At 50.5% G+C, this 16199-nt stretch overlaps 2 protein-coding genes across 4 annotated transcripts; both read left to right on the top strand.

The window, feature by feature from the left end:
• Positions 1-315: 315 nt before the first annotated feature.
• Positions 316-14010, top strand: LOC149338964 (uncharacterized). Its single transcript, XM_089550840.1, has 2 exons — positions 316-765; positions 13690-14010. Exons 1-2 carry the CDS (start codon positions 316-318, stop codon positions 14008-14010), a joined length of 771 nt encoding a protein of 256 aa, XP_089406966.1.
• LOC149338965 (uncharacterized) lies at positions 8220-12544 on the top strand. Of its 3 annotated transcripts, XM_089547836.1 has the most exons (4): positions 8220-9881; positions 10987-11091; positions 11558-11643; positions 11847-12544. In XM_089547836.1, exons 1-4 carry the CDS (start codon positions 8493-8495, stop codon positions 12367-12369), a joined length of 2103 nt encoding a protein of 700 aa, XP_089403962.1. In that variant the 5' UTR covers positions 8220-8492; the 3' UTR covers positions 12370-12544. The 3 variants fall into 3 exon arrangements, with proteins under 3 accessions (XP_089403962.1, XP_089403961.1, XP_089403960.1); XM_089547835.1 differs by having other exon boundaries at positions 10987-11643; positions 11847-12105; XM_089547834.1 differs by having other exon boundaries at positions 10987-12544.
• Positions 14011-16199: the final 2189 nt, after the last annotated feature.

Below are 16199 nucleotides of genomic sequence, written 5' to 3'. Positions count from 1 at the left end.
TGACGTCATGCCAGATGGCGCGCCGAGCGGCGACGCTAGCCAGCTGCGGCGGTTGCTAGGCAACGGCTCAAGGTCGGTGCGACCACGGCCGAGGTGCAACCACGGTGAAAGTGCGACCATGCTGAAGAGGCGAAGCGGCTGGCATAGTGTAGCTCTCTCGCTACAAAACTCACTCTTGCAGAGCGCAAAGCCATGACGCACATCGACACGCCGTCTCGCTGGTAGGTTTATTGAAGACGTTAAGAATTATATGGCTATAAGTCACGTGCAAGCAATAATTATCTGTTTGAGAGAAGGAAGAAGAACAACGGCACGATGGCTAAGCGAAGGTCTCTCGCTCCGCTCACCGCCGCAACCGACTCTGGAGCCGACTTGCAACGCAGGCCCACTGCCGTCTTTGGGGCCAACTTGCAGCACAGGCCCTCTGCGACCGAATTCGGGGCCGACTTTCAACGGAGGCCCACAGCGACCGCCCTTGGGGCTGACTTTCAACGGAGGCCCACTGCGACCACCATTGGGGCTGACTTACAACGCAGGCCTACAGCGACCGCCATTGGGGCTGACTTTCAACGCAGGCCCACAGCGTTCACCATTGGGGCCGACTTTCAACGCAGGCCCACAGCGATCGCCTTTGGGGGTGACATTCAACGAAGGCCTACCGCGGTGGGGATCGTCGTACCTCCGTTAGAAGTGCCACTGGCTAAGGTCTACGAAGAGGACGAGGAAGAGTTGCAAGATCTCTTCAGGCCCCAGCCTGCCCAACAGGTATGCCTTCTTGTCTTGCGGTTGTGCATAGGCACCATTTGAATCTTTAGTTAACAGTGCCTAGTGAGTAAAAGAGCGTATGTAGCAACAAACGGTTACCGTTTCCTGCTTAACTGTGACAGCTGTTCACGGGACGCTCTCCGCCGCAGACCGAGCGTAGGTCTTCCTTGCGGTCATGTGAGGCCTCGCACTTACTTGCAGCGTTTGACTCGCATTTCCAAAAAACCTTCGTTGTTCTTTGGTGAGACGATCGGTCGCGAGACGCCGCCAAACCCTTCGAAACGCCTCTCGGACACACACTGCTACTCTCTGTAGAGGTTAGAAATATCGTATGTGTAAAGAAAGGCGCTGGTGGTCGCACTGTGGGTGGACACATGGACCGCATTGTGAAGGAAAGAATGAAGGAAGGAGTGAAAGGGGCAGAGATTAAAAAAAGAGAATGTCTTATGCAGTAGTCGCACGCGTGCAATGAAGAGGGAGCAGAGGTACTCGTTTATGTCGGTGTGTGTGATCCGGATCAGTGCTCAGGCTTGGCATTTATTAGTGCGCAGTGCTCATCTTTATCAACGCTCGAGCTTAAATTCTTGAAATATGAAATGCTTAACTATAGCCAAGGCTTCGAACAGCAGAAAAGACCACCTAGGCGCGGCCGGTCATAATGAGCGTGCCAGCATAGGATCAGACGAGACGCATATCTCAATGTGTGGATATGTTATGTTTTGCCGGGCTAGTTGCGTGTTCCACCAGGCATCGGGTCCAGGAGCACCGCCGCTGTGCCGACGGAGGAGGGGACGTGGGCCGGAGATGGGGAGTAGAAGAAGTAAAGGAAAAACTGTATTCACATATTTACAAAAATTATTTACAAGCAATGACAAACAGGGTAAAAGCTGAGAAGTCTCAGGGAAACGCTGAGGGAATCGCTCCTCGATGAACGCGTCGAGCGCTTTTAATAGTTCCTCCCGAGGTCTTCCCGCCTTTTTCGACCAATCGAAGGACTTCGTCCGGGTGCTCCTTAAGGGCGTTCCCCGCTTTATCGTCTTCCTCGGCTGAGCCACTTGGATAAAGTTTCCTGGAAGTGTCCTTTTCGGCCAGGAGGATCCCATATCTTCTTTCAAGGAAACGCCCAAAGGCGAACACCTACAGCGGCGTCACCCCGCTTCTGTCTTCCACGGCTGAGTCACTTGGATACCCGGAAGTGTCCCTTCCGGCCAGGTGGATCCCATATCTTGTTTCAAGGAAACGCCCAAAGGCGAACACCTGCAGCAACGTCACCAGCGCAGTTGACAAAAGAGCGAGGTGCGGTTGAATGGCAGACGCTCGTCTCTGCACATGGCAGCAGGCGTTGAGTCATGTCACCCTGGCAAATGTACACACAAGGTCGCAGGGTCAATACTGCTGCGTTGGGTGCAGTTTAAGGGGAAGTCGGGAAAAACACGTCGTGGCAGTTAGGCAGAAGTGGAGGTACGTGGAATCAAGGAGTCGTATCCGTCCCTCATGTCCGGTTCCACCTTTCTTTTCAGGAGGTCGCATGGGAGCGCGTGCACGGAGAAAGCCCACTTTCGCAGAACCACGCACTGCCTCTGGGAATGGCCTATGTGGATACAGATGTGACGGGAACACATAAAGAGAGTTAGGGGGGGGGGGGTATAGTCACAACAGATGTAGTTTCGAGGTGTGTTGATGATCGGCATCGAAATTGCAATAACCTCCCACTCGTGAACTACCTCGTCAGAAGCCATCTGTGACTTTTGGTATCGGACAAGGAGGGAAGCTTCGTAGTCGTACCACAGGGCAATTTCCCGTGAAGGCGTCTGCAGCGTTTGCTAACAACTTGGGCCAAGTGTCTGTAAAAGTGGGCAAGAAAAAAAAATATCTCCGCGTGCAGCAACGGCTCTTCGCCGCTGTGAAGTGTTCTGTGAGTGTAAGTCTGGACGTTTTCTGTGGAATGAAAACCTACAAGGTGGGACCTCCGTCTAGGGTCAACATATCTAGAAGAATGCACAGCAATCCGGGGTGTCAAGATACTTACAGCCAACTTGGGCTCACTGGACGTCGACGACCCTATTCTGGTTTTTTCTAATTCGTTCCAAGTTGTCACCTTCCTGCGAGATTATGATTTCAACAGCACACGGGCATTCGGCGTAAACATCGAGAATATGGATATGACAGCCAAAGTTTACGGGATGCGTGTTCTCGAAAAAAAATGCAGTCATTCCTCACAACTGGTTTACCTGGTATAATTAACATTTCTGGTGGTTGTGACAGAAGCCAACAGCTTTCGTGACTGCGTTCAATTTATTTTTTTTCTGCACAACCTCCTCCCTGAAAACTTTTTGCTGCCGATAATGGTATCCTTCGAAGTATAAGAGAAATTTCAATTCAATTAGGATGGTCAAAGCACAGGAAAACGACGTACCGGCCTTCACGGCAAGAAATGGTCATCAACGGGAAGCTTGTTCAAACTTTTGGTTTTTGATCTTAGTTAGACACTAAGGAGGAGAGGAGGTTGTTCTCGCAGGGGGGCGGGCTTCTGGATTCCGTTCGCGCTTGGCTCTACTCCTCAGTGAAATTATTATTTTTTCAGCAACAGTTCGAAAAAAAAGATCTTTTCTAGGATCGGAGTAGCGATTTGTAGGTAGCACACTGCCAAGAGCCAAAATTGGGAAGATTGATTACTATCTGGTGTTCGCGGGAGGCTGTGATTTTAATGCGCTTGGCCGACGTTTTTATAGTTCCCAAAGAAGCCAATCATACTTTGCCCTTCGCGTTTAAGATTCCAGAAAATGACTACCAAACGTTTAGGCACTTTGATCAACAACGTTTGCGTTGAATATCCAAGCCTTGCAAGGTCATTGAATCGAAAATAAACTATAAAGTTCTGAGCAATCGAATCTCATTAAACGCGGCATTATTGTCTCGTGCCCCAAGACGTTCCCCAAGACCATGAGCGAAAGATTACTGGCGCATACCGATTGACCAGTTGAAGGCAGGGTACTTACAGTTTCTTCTCGCGCAAGCTTGGGAGAAGTCGCAGTGGGCGAAAGGCGCACCTTTCGGGTTAGAGAAGGGTTAGGGTGCCACGAAATACGCCACAAGTTTTTTTGCCTTGCGCCATAGGGGTTGCGTATACAATACATATTTCCTGTAACTGAGCTTCATGGCCGCGCATGCCGGCCCTGAAGCTCGCCTCTAACACACCCTACAGCTAGGGCAGCAACTGCTTGCCCACACAGGGGTACTTGTCACTGCTGCCGCCAATACCTTGCAAGTGACTCCCTGGGAGGACATTGCTATCGTGGACTCGAAGCCAGTGCCGTGAAATATGGGCCCAGACGACCCGCAACGCCGCGCAGTTTTCGCGTCACGGTACGCGGACGTCAGCTGCATCACCAGTCGACGTTGAGTGTATGTACTGCGACACGACAGTTGACTCATTCCGGGTGGAGGATCGGTCACTTACGACGCTGTGCGCCCGGGTCGCACCGATGTCACCCTAGCGACGGTGCCCACTGTTGAATCATTGGACGCCAAGGAAGTCGAGCTGCGTGACTTTGCCTTGGCTGTAAAGCGGGCCTCAGACTAATATACTGTCTCGCCGGCTGCCCTCCGAGCATTCAAATCGCACCGCCCATTGTCATCCCCTGTCCGTATGGTGAAGAACGCTTGCCAAGCTGTCGAGACAACAGATCAGATTGTGGCTAACAGGTGAGTATACGGGAACGCGGGCACCAAGGGCAACGAAAGGGCCGGTGGGGCAGTCCTTTAGGCTTCATACAACCGCGCTTGCTCAGGAAGCCCACTTTTTGCAGCCACTCCCCACACCATCCGTGTAGCCCCGTACGACCCGTCTCGGGCCATGCGCGTGGCAGCAGGAAATCGTCGTGAGGAGATGAGACAGGCGTTACTACTTCACCCATTGACCCAATATCGGACGTAATACCGAGAGCAGGGCAGGTGCTGCTAAACCGTCTTCGCTCAGGCTTCGTCCTCACTCCGGAAGTTATTGACCGACGACAACGGTACAGGTCCCGAAGAAGTGCCCGTACTAAAACCCCCTGATCTCGACTCACTGAAACATTGACACCCCGGCCCCGGGATCTTAACAGCAAGCGCAATGCGAGCCGGCACCCTGCTGCCAGCACCGGGATCTCACTGATAGGCCTATTGCAACCCATTTGATCTTGGAGTGTCGAGCTCACGCCGGGTCTGGGAAACACCACCTCGGCTGTACTCTGGTTTCGTCACTGGGCGGACTCTCTATCTTCAAGGACGGTGCTAGACTCGCTCCTGGTTTTGCCAAGGGCTCAGGTCTTTACACCGCCTATAACACACTTGTTTTCATCTTCCTCCTTCCTTTAGGCTTAAGAGCCACCCCCTCTAAATTATTATACCATCACTCACTCGCTGTAACCGAGTTTACGGGGGCCAGACGGGGCGTTTCTCAAAGTGTGCCATGAGAGTGAAATAACTTACAGAATAAAAAATATTGTGGATGGCATTTGGTAGGCACTCTTAACAAGAGCATTTTAGAGAGGAGCTCTTAGGCGTCCGTTTCTGCGTTTCGCGGCGTCGCCGTTGTCCGTTGTGACCAGCTGTGAACACCCTTTAAGGTGTGAAAGCAACGGAGCGGGAGTTTGGAAAGGAGAAAGTAAAAGCGCAACCTCCTCCCATCCTTAGCAACCGGCGGGCCAGTGGGGGGGGGGGGGGGGCGCAGCTGTGCATAGCAACCGTGACGTCACACAGTAGCGGTAGAACGAGCGCGCGCGCCTCGGCGGTGGCAGATGCACCGCCGCTCTTTCGCCAGACGTCTCGTTGTAGTCGAGTGAGTGAGACGCATGGCTCCGAAGCAGCCCCAGTGATTCCACGCCAAGCGGTTCAGGGAAGCGTCAGTGGGTTGACCACAAGGCTTTCGCCAAGCACACTTTAGAATTTCCAAAGTGTCTTCGGTATTTTTTTTCAGGAAAGGAAATGTGCAGTATCTGTCTTACACATCTCGGTGGAGACCTGAACCAGTGGGAAGGCGCGTAACTGACCTCTTGAAACAGTGGACACCTCAATCGTGCTTTAAAGGCCTACTTGACCGAAACTTTGCTTCGGCTAATTTTGCGCTCGATATAGTGTGCATGTTATTAACAATATCTATATTTAATATTAGGGCTGTGAAGCGTCTAGAATTTTAGTTAGAAGCGTTCAAAAACCTCTGTAGCAGACGACGCAGACCCCTAGCGGTGTGCTGGACAACTAACAAACCTGACCGGAAATGACGCACATTTGAGACACCGGCATCGCCGGCTCGCCAGTTTCAGGCGTTCTGAAGTGAGTGCGCGCCCCTTGTAAGCTCTTCTTCTGGCGCGTTTCTGGCTGTTTTCACCGCGAAGCTCGATGGTATCCGAGGAAAATAAACTGCTGGCATCATGTAGACGAAGTGCATGGCCGCGGAAGGGAATACGAGGAATGCGGAAAGCACCATGTATACCTCTCGGCCACTGCCCTTCACTCCCGATCTCGAAAGCTGGTGTCAGCGGTCTGGAGCTCAGGTTTTAACGTGAATTCCCCTCTCTTCTTCAAAAAAGATAATGGTGGGTGACTGACGCTTCTGCCTCGCGCTAACCCCTTTTGTGGGTTGGACTTTGTCAATAGACCTGTCCCGGTCTACATCATGCATCAGAGCACCTACGTCTTTCTGGCTCGATCGGCAAAGCATGCCACGAACCGAAGGCTTCGAGGCGTCTCTAATCGGGAGAATAAAGAGAAGGGAGGAACCGCTTGTCACAAGCTAGCTAAGCCGGTCCAGAAGTTAAAGTGGACGGCTTTGCTCATCGAGCAACGCCCTTTTGACGGCACGTTATTTACGCCAGGAAGAAGTCTAGGAGAGGTCTGCTTCGTCTGAAAAGGAATCAACATATGCACACCCGTTTATTGCAGGTACAGCTCTGCCCACTGGGCAATAATGTCGTCGTGCGCCGAGTGTATCTGCTGCCTCGAAGATTTGCAGGCCGGGCTGAGAATCCTGGAAGGCCACACAAGCGTTACTGAAAACGTCGACTTTCTTACTGCCTCACGCCATTCACACTTGAGGTCGATTACAGGAAGCTTCAGCGTTACCATTCGAGACGCGTCTCCAAGACCCCAGGGAACTGCACGCATGTTATTTGAATGATAATCTTTTCAAAGAATTTTGATTTTATTCAGTAGGGTAAGGGTGCGGGCTAGTTGGTGATCCATAACATATAAATACCATAACAGATAAATATCAAATTTATATGTTTGGTCAGAGACACCTACGGTAATTTGCGCGGTGGGCGTATGCGGTCGACTGGGGTTCGGCAACCACGTCGTTCTGCCCAGCTGTGTGGTTTGAAAAGATTAGAAAAACCTTTCCGTCCCTGCAGTACACGGGCTTTAAGTGGTTCTAGGTAAATACTGTAGTGAACGCAACGCTGTGGCAACGCAGCGCTGTTCATTTGAATCGACATGTATTTCGCAACGCGCAGTGGCTTGCCCGACCGAGGCGCGCAAAGATGAACCAGCCCACCATCCGCACCGCACTGATGCCACGGTCCTCGAAGAGAAAAATGTATATTTATTTTGCAAAACAAATTTTGCTTCTGGCATATTCTTTCGCTTAACGCAGCACTTAATTCTCTTCAGCTCTCTTTTTACACATCCATCTGTTTTTATTGATTTAACTGGCGTTCACAGCACCTGTTCCAAATTTATGTGCACAGGCAGGAATACCTTTCAACGGGGGAGAAAAATGAGAAGGAAAAGGAGAAGGCAGGTCATTTTTTTTTTATCAAGACAACAACCATATTGCACGCACAGCAGAGCGCACATGTGCTGTTGGCACGCGCGTGCCCGCTCAAAAAAGCCGACTTTATAATACAAGTACTTCTACTTGGCCTCCATTTGAATATGCTTCCTTCCTCCGCTATATCCGAACTTTGCACAAGCTGTAATCGAATACTGCCAGGCAAACAGCGCTCACAAGCATTGCGGCGCGATCATCTTCACTGAGGTTGAGCCAGGACTTTTCTAGTCTACTACAGCAAATAAAACACGTTTAAAACTTTTTCTAGGGCGTTTCATCCGTTTCAAGATGTGTGTTTTCACATATAACCAGTATTTATCGCACAAAGTGCTGCATGCGCTGCCGCTACCAGCGCTTTCCTCGAGCCGCAACGAGCAGACGCCCGAACCCGTCCGGAGTACAGTCTCAAACATGCGTCACTTCCGGCGGGCGGCAATGGCACCCGTTTTTCCAGTTTCGGTATTGAAAACTCCGATTTTTGGGTGCCTTTTTCACCGTAACTGCTTGAAACTGGAGCGTAATGTTTTGTGGGTAGCATAATACGGGGGTGTACTATGAAAAAACAACCTTTTTACGGTTTGAAAAATTTCGGTCAAGTAGGCCTTTAAGCTACGTGGCGGTAGTGACAGATGTGCGCTGTGTATCGTATCGCAACCTGCGTGCGCAAGATAGCGCTGTGCCCTCGCCCTGACTTGATATTGTGTCCCCTCTTTCTTAACCCCCTTGCCACTATTTCTCTTTAAATATGCTCGCTGAATAAACAGCACGGCATTGTTCCCTTCACACTGGCATGCGTCACTTCACTGGACAACGAGACGAAACATGGTGTCAGAAGTGGGATAAGGCTCGGCCTAAGGAACGCCCCTGCACCTAGGACCTGGAACGGCTGCCGGCGGCGTGCTGCTGGAAGCAAGAAATGGAGCGCCTAAGGCCGCCAGAACCACTGCGTCTAACAGGAGACGGCGGTCGAAGTTGGAAGTTGTTCAAACAGAAATTTGAACTCTTTTTGCAAGCAATGTCCAGTTCCAGCAAGCCAGCATCAGAAGCAGAAAAAACCACTGCCAGCAAGCCAGCATCAGAAGCAGCAAAAACTGCACTCTTCCTTAGCGTGGCCGGTGAGGATGCAATTGAAGTGTTCAATAATTTTTTGTTTGCCGACGGGGAAGACAGAGAAGACTACGCCACCGTCATTGCGAAGTTCGAGGAATACTGCGTCGAGCAACAGAACGAAGTACACGAACGGTATGTGTTTCGTTCACGGATCCAAGGCGAAGCAGAGCCATTCGAACAGTTCCTTCGCGACCTAAAAAAGCAGGCCATGAATTGCAACTTTGGGACAAGTGCAGACGATATGGTTCGCGACCAAATTGTATTCGGCACGAACTCTCCAAAACTGCGAGAAAAAATGCTGCGGGAAAAGAAGCTAACTCTGGGAAAAGCCGTAGATTTGTGCAAGGCGGCAGAAACATCAGCACGTCAGAACGAGTTCTGGAGTCGAACAAAGAAACTGTCCGAGATCAACGCTGTCTCTTCGAGTAGAACCGGAGTGAAGCTACAACAGCTCTCGAGGCGAGTTTCCAGGTGCAGTCGATGCGACCGCACTCACGCCCCACGACAGTGCCCTGCCTATGGCAAGACTTGCTATTCGTGCAGCAGGCCCAACCACTTCGCATCGTGCTGCAGAGCGAATGCCCACGTTCAAGAAGTACAGCACGAAGGTGACGATTTTGACGTTCTGGACATAGCCATTGGCAGTGTCATAAGCAACCGCGACTGGTGTGTGAAGGCCAAATTTGGCGGCAAGGAGGTGACGTTCAAGGTCGACACTGGCTCCCAGGCGAATCTTGTACCTATGTCACTCTTTCGGACGTTAAATGCAGGTGCACTGAAGCCCAGTGGTGCCGTTCTGCGGTCGTACGGAGGTGGTATCATCAAACACTGCGGCACGTGCTCAGCGCCGGTGCAAGTAGGTGAACGAAAAATTTGCACTGAATTCTTCATAGTCAAGAAAAACCACCAGGCCATCTTGGGACTTCAAGCCAGCGAGCTGCTAGGTCTACTTCGCCGCACAGTGGACACCGTCACCTCGACCTCTTCTCATGAAGTGGCTAGGGAGTACCCTGGGCTCTTTCAAGGAACTGGGTGCTTACAACGTGAATACAGGATACTGCTGCGCAAGGACGCTGTGCCCGTCGTTCAAGCTGCTCGGAGGGTGCCCATTGCCTTACAGGAGCCATTGCGTACTGAGCTACAGCGAATGGAGAAAGAAGGAATCATCAGAAAGGTCAGCGACCCAACCGACTGGGTAAGCCCACTAGTCATTACACGCAAGAAAGACGGAAAAATGAGGGTGTGCATGGATCCGAGAAGGATCAACGATAGCCTGAAAAGAGAGCACTACCAGATGCCGCGTCGGGAAGATATCGAGGCGGAGTTAGCGGGAGCTAAGTTCTTTTCTCGTCTAGACGCAAATGCGGGCTTTCACCAGATCCCGCTTGAGGAGCGGTCGTCGAAACTTTGTACGTTCGCAACGCCCTTCGGCCGGTACTGCTTTCTCCGGCTTCCTTTCGGGCTCGCGTCCGCCAGCGAGGTGTTTCAAAAGGCGCTGAATGAAGTCTTTGACGGTGTTCCTGGAGTACGGGTGTACGTGGATGACGTTCTCATTTGGGGCACTACCAGAGAAGAGCACGATGAACGACTAAGATGTGCACTAAAAGCAGCTGAAGCTGCAGGCCTGACATTCAATGTTGCAAAATGCGAGTTTGGCGCCGAAAAAATAGCATTTTTAGGCGACGTGATCAGCAGCGAAGGAATAAGCCCTAGTCCGGCCCTGGTCGAAAGCGTAAGGAACATGCCAAAACCACAAAACAAACAGGCAGTACACAGGTTGCTCGGGGTGGTAAATTACTTCAGCAAGTACTTGCCATCCCTAGCTCTGCGAACACCAATTCTCCGCTCTCTTCTAAAGAAAAATGTTTTATTCGAATGGACGGCCAATCACGAGAGAGTGGAAAGATATATGCGACGCGCTCACCAAGGCACCATTACTCGCAATTTTTGACCCACAGAAAGAAACAAAAGTGACGTCAGACGCGTCACAGAACGGCATCGGTTCAGCTCTGCTACAGCGGCACGGCGTAAATTGGAGGCCAGTCGCTTACGCGTCGAAAACACTGACAGAGTGTGAACAGCGCTATTCACAGATCGAAAAAGAAGCGATGGCTCTCGTATTTGGCTGTGAGAAGTTTGACCACTTCACATACGGTCGCCCAGTCTTGCTTGAGAGTGACCATCAGCCGCTAATAAATATATCAAAAAAGGCCATAGCAGACATGCCGCCGAGATTGCAGCGGTTTTTCCTGAGACTGTTGAAATATGATTACGCTCTAACATTTGTTCCGGGTAAACAGATGCAGTTGGCAGACATGCTCTCAAGGTCGGCGGGTCCTGCTGACATCAGCCACTCGGAGACAGAAGATGTTGAAGTCCATGCCATCAGCATTTTGTCTGCACTGGTGAGTGACAGAACAGCTGCACTACTTGCGCGTGAGACGGGAGCTGATACCTATCTCAAAGTGGTGATGCAGAACCTCGCAGACGGGGTCACGGTTGAAGGTCCGCTCAAATCTGTGGCTGCTGAACTTTCAGTAGTGGGTGGAATACTGTTTAAAGGAACGAAGGTCGTTATACCTCGAAGCATGCGGGCCGAGACATTGAAACGCATTCATGCTGGGCATCTTGGCATTGCGAAGTGCAGAGCAAGGGCAAGGCAGCTGGTGTACTGGCCAAACATCAACAGTGACGTTGCATCGATGATTGAGGGTTGTTCAACCTGCAGAAAGTATGCTTATAACCAACCATCAGAGCCACTGATGCTCCGCGCCACTCCAACCCAAGCCTGGTACCGCGTTGGTGTCGACATATTTCAATATGGCGGAAAATACTACCTCATTGCTTACGATGCCATGTCGAATTTTCCAGATGTCGAGGAGCTCTGCGACCAAACGGCATCCGGCGTCATCGAAAAACTTGGGGCCATGTTTTCACGATTCGGAATCCCGATGGAGGTATGCACAGATAATGGCCCACAGTTCTCCAGCCATGAGTTCGCTCTTTTCGCTGAGCTGTACGACTTCAAACATGTTACGTCAAGCCCGATGTTTCCTCGGTCCAATGGGCTGGCCGAAAAGGGAGTGCAAGTAGTAAAGCGTATCCTCAAGAAAACCACAGAGGCGAATGAAAACTTTTGGCTTGGTATGCTCAATTACAGATCAAGCCCATTGGAAGACGGCCGGTCGCCCGGCGAACTGCTCCAAGGGAGGACCCTGCGCACGACTTTGCCAGACTTTCGACGTCAGGCTGTTACACGGGTCAAGAAACATGAGCAGGCGAGTCACGCCACCCGATGCCTGGCCCCACTTCAAAAAGACGACGTCGTGCGCATTAAGGGGACAACGTGGGATCGCAAGGCCAAGGTAACTGCAGCGGCAGCTCCTCGCTCCTACTACGTGCAAACCAATGATGGCAAGACGTTGCGGCGCAATCGACAACATTTACTGGCAACAAAGGAGAAGTTTGACACTGAGGCCTCAGACAGCGATGAATCTAGCGATGACAGCATTTTAGCCCGGGAAGAGTCGTCAACCCTACCACCGGCACCAGCGGCTCCGGTTATGCCGACCAGAGACACCAGTCCGGAGCCCCAGCAACCCCGCCGGTCCGCACGTGTGAGAAAGCCGCTTGACCGCCTTCATTACGACGAGAACTTCAAGCAAATCAGCCACCAGCGTTAAATGTGCTGCGAAAAACTGTGACGGAGGAGGATGTATCGTATCGCAACCTGCGTGCGCAAGATAGCGCTGTGCCCTCGCCCTGACTTGATATTGTGTCCCCTCTTTCTTAACCCCCTTGCCACTATTTCTCTTTAAATATGCTCGCTGAATAAACAGCACGGCATTGTTCCCTTCACACTGGCATGCGTCACTTCACTGGACAACGAGACGAAACACGCTGCATGCTTTGGCATTGACAACGTTGTTCCAGAAACGCTGCCACTTGCCAGGATGGCAGGGTGGGTGGGGACTTTAATGTAGATATAAAGACAAGTGGGAATTTCTTACGGCTCATGCGGGAGAACATCTCATTCCTCTCGCTCGTAACGGCTCCCACAGCTGTGAGAACATCGCGAAATACTTGCGCAGACCTCGTCTTTAGAACCAGGCATTGGTGCAGCAAAAAGAGCATATATCTATCTATTTCTCCGTCCACAAAGCGTCCTTCATGACAATCAAGAACTGTTAGTGGAGTGTTTTTTGAAGAAGGAATATGTGTGAAAAATAATAAGTTGTCTGTAATTTTACATACATGTTGTGCTCGAATTTTTTGCCTCCATCTATCGAAAAGCTGGAAGAGCTGATGAGATGAGCTAAAATTTCGCATTAGGAAGTACCGTAATCGTCGGCAATTTTTTTTTTATTCCTCAAGAGGAAAGCGTACAATTGCTTTGTCTTGCGGGTACTAACCTAAAATGCGGAAACGTAGAGGCTGACGAAAACGGTTTAGCTTAATCAGAGTACAATACATTGCGAACAACGAAAGAGAAAATCATTGGTGTAAAGTTAAAGAAAAGCAGATAGCTGAGTGGGTGAGGGAAAAATGCGAGTTAATTATTTCTAGGCAAAATCAAGACGATGAAGTGGCCGTGTGCAGGGGATCTAGTGAGAAGGAAGGATATCACGTGGTAACGTCACGTCACGTGGTAACGAAGTGGATTCCAAAACAGGGCAAGTCTAGCAGAGAACCTACAAGGGTCAGGTGGGCGGATGGAGCTAGAAAGTTTGCGAGGATAAATTACAGGAATAAAGGATGGCAGGGTAAATTGGAGAAATGTGGGAGAGACCTTTGTCCCGCTGTGGGCGCAATGAGGCTTCTGGTGATGGTGATAACGATGCATTTAAAAATATGGTTTTAGCTGCTTTAACAACCAGAGAATATTGGGGTCATGAAAGGGTTCAGTAGCGTAAATTATGACTACTGCCTTAGCTTATTATTACAGATGAACGGTTTTTGATTGAAGTACACAAAATTAATACGCTGGCCTGTTCGCGTCGCAGGGTCGAGGTGTGAAATACTCGCTGCTCATTCTCACCATCATAATCCTGTCCCTCATCGGGTTCGCTCTGCTGCTCTTCTACACGTTCAACGACGAAGTTGAACACACGACGTCAAGTCTGATGCCGACTCTTCGGTACCCGCGAGGACCGGAGAGACCACCGTTTGCGGGCGGCGGCAACTCCACCACTTCCAGACTGTCAGGGAATCGTCTGGTGGAGGCCGTTGAAGAGTATGATACAACTGACGCCGACACGGGGGAGAGAGACTCGGAGAGCATGCTACCACCTAACTCGCTACCTGAGGACGACGCGGATCGCTAAATCGCTTAGTGTACGCAATGCTTGCTACCAGTGGGTACCTGCTTTGCTACTTGCACTTAATTTGGTCTCCAGAAATTTATCGACACACACTCACTGTGCAGAAAAACTAAAAGAAAACTAGATTGTCCGTACTGTTGACATTTTTTCCGGAATGTCTCGTGAGTACACATATGCAGTTCATGCGCGAACCGAGCACGCTTGAATGAAAACATTTGTGTGCGGTGAGAAATGAAGAGCAGTTGCATACAACGTCAGTGCTTTGCTTGTGGCTTACCTCGAAGGGATCGGATTGCGTACCTGCCTTGGAAGCTACAAATTTTAGAACGAAGCATGTGAAAAGATGTCGGCAATAAATTGTATATATTAATTATGTTCTTATGATCCTTTTGCTAGCATTAAAGTTCATAAACTTAAAAGTCCATAAACTTAAAGCGCATTGATTGAAGACCACCGCAAAACGGCATGTAAAATTCAGAGCACTGCAAAAAAGAACATTACATGCGGTATGTAATAAAAAGCGAAATTGGAGCTTGATATGTTGTCGGAGCTGCGGTCGCCATTTGCTGCACAGAGGCCAGAACGTTGTGCATCGCCTGGTCTGTAGACAGTCTATAGACTTCTTATTGACTTCCCATAGATATTGCTTTTTGTCTATTAGCAGTCAATAGACTTTGTATAGACAAAAGTCTACTGAAAGTGTATGGTTATAAATCTATAGATTGTCTATAGACTGTCTATGGCACTTGCATTGCCTATAGACTGTTCTCTAGGATTTGTCTATAGACAATCTGTAGACTTTATAGACAGAAGTCTATAGACACTCTACAGACTGCCTAAATTTTTTTTGTATGGGGAAGCCCAATAATAGTATGAAGAAGCACGTGATAGGAAGTCATTAAAGCATAACTAGCAAACCCAACATATTAAATACTAAGTAAAATGCTTAGGGGAATCCCCCAAGGTGGAGTACATTTGTAAAAGGGAGTAATTACTCTGAGATCCACCCGAGCGCAGCCGAGGCTGCAAAGGAAAACTATACAGCTTTCTCAGAAACTTCTTAGTTAAAGAAATATTCGCTCTGGTCTGGGGTTCATACCCGGGACCACCGCTTCACCGGAGCAGTCGCTCTACCAACTGAGCTAACCGAGACAGCAAGCTCATGGTAGGGCGAGAGCGAATTGATCAATTACTCGAAGTGGGAACTACGTTAGTCAAATGTTTAGGGGAATCCCCCAAGGGGGATTACGGCTACGCTTGGGTGGATGTCAATGAGTAATTACTCCTGTCGTGTCCGGTCGCTGTGTTGAATGCAGCGAAAGACGCACACGGTACTTTTAGACTTCGTTTATTTAAAGCCGATGAGGGTGCGACCAGCGTCGACCGAGGCAGGAGCCGAACTGGCCGCCCGAAGAAAGGAGGGAGCTGAGAAGCGTCCACGGGAGGGAGTGGCTTCCCAGAACAGGAGGAGGGTGCGGGGGCGCACCGTGGGGGGGCATCTGGTGACAGCGTGCGACGAGGGGCAAGTGTCGTTAGGAGGAGGATTGAGTGGTCGTTAGGAGGAGGATTGAGTGGTCGTTAGGAGGAGGATGCGAACTGTCGTTAGGAGGGGAATGCGAGTGGTCGTTAGGAGGGGGCGCACACACACAAAAGCAATATGGGGACACAACACTTCCTTCCCCCTTAGAAAGTTGCCTGGTATCGTGCAGGGGGTCGGCGCTCACGCGTGGAGGCGCGCTGGCTTTGTGCGCTCGGGGGAGAAACACTTGTAGGCTGGCTGTTGTTCGCTGTGTCTCCTAGGTCTGTCCTGGGCGAAGTCTCTTCTTCCGGGAAGGGGTGCCAGGCTATGTGGGAAAATGGTGCACGTGTTCTCTCCGCTGGCGGACAGCTCTCAGACGGCGTCGTAAATCTACGCAGCTGGTTGAGATGTCGGCGTGCTACTGTGCCATGTATGTTGACGAGCCAAGAGCGCAGGCCTATGCGTCTGACAATTGTAGCTTCCTCCCAGCGTGGCTTTTTCAGAAACTGTCGGGCGAGGACGCGCTGCCCCTCATTAAGCGTGCCGCAGCGCGGAATTGCTTTTTCTTCCCGGAACGTATCTGCCTTTGGCTCGGGGAGGATGGCTGTGAGCTGGGTTCGCATTTCACGCTCGAACATCATTTTCGAGGGGGTCTCGCCTGTTGTGCTCTGAA

The sequence above is a fragment of the Amblyomma mixtum genome, chromosome 6 (genome assembly GCF_055824585.1).
Source record: "Amblyomma mixtum isolate Tamu chromosome 6, ASM5582458v1, whole genome shotgun sequence".
NCBI classification, from domain to species: domain Eukaryota; kingdom Metazoa; phylum Arthropoda; class Arachnida; order Ixodida; family Ixodidae; genus Amblyomma; species Amblyomma mixtum.
This window is presented reverse-complemented; position numbering and strand designations above follow the sequence as displayed.

Excerpts from the sequence above, each read along its gene's own strand:
- LOC149338964 (XM_089550840.1), top strand. The coding sequence starts at position 316 with ATGGCTAAGCGAAGGTCTCTCGCTCCGCTCACCGCCGCAACCGACTCT. Across the intron at positions 766-13,689 it reads GGCCCCAGCCTGCCCAACAG|GGTCGAGGTGTGAAATACTC; the intron begins GTATGCCTTCTT and ends TTCGCGTCGCAG.
- LOC149338965 (XM_089547834.1), top strand. The coding sequence starts at position 8,493 with ATGGAGCGCCTAAGGCCGCCAGAACCACTGCGTCTAACAGGAGACGGC. Across the intron at positions 9,882-10,986 it reads TCAGCGACCCAACCGACTGG|ATGCAGTTGGCAGACATGCT; the intron begins GTAAGCCCACTA and ends CCGGGTAAACAG.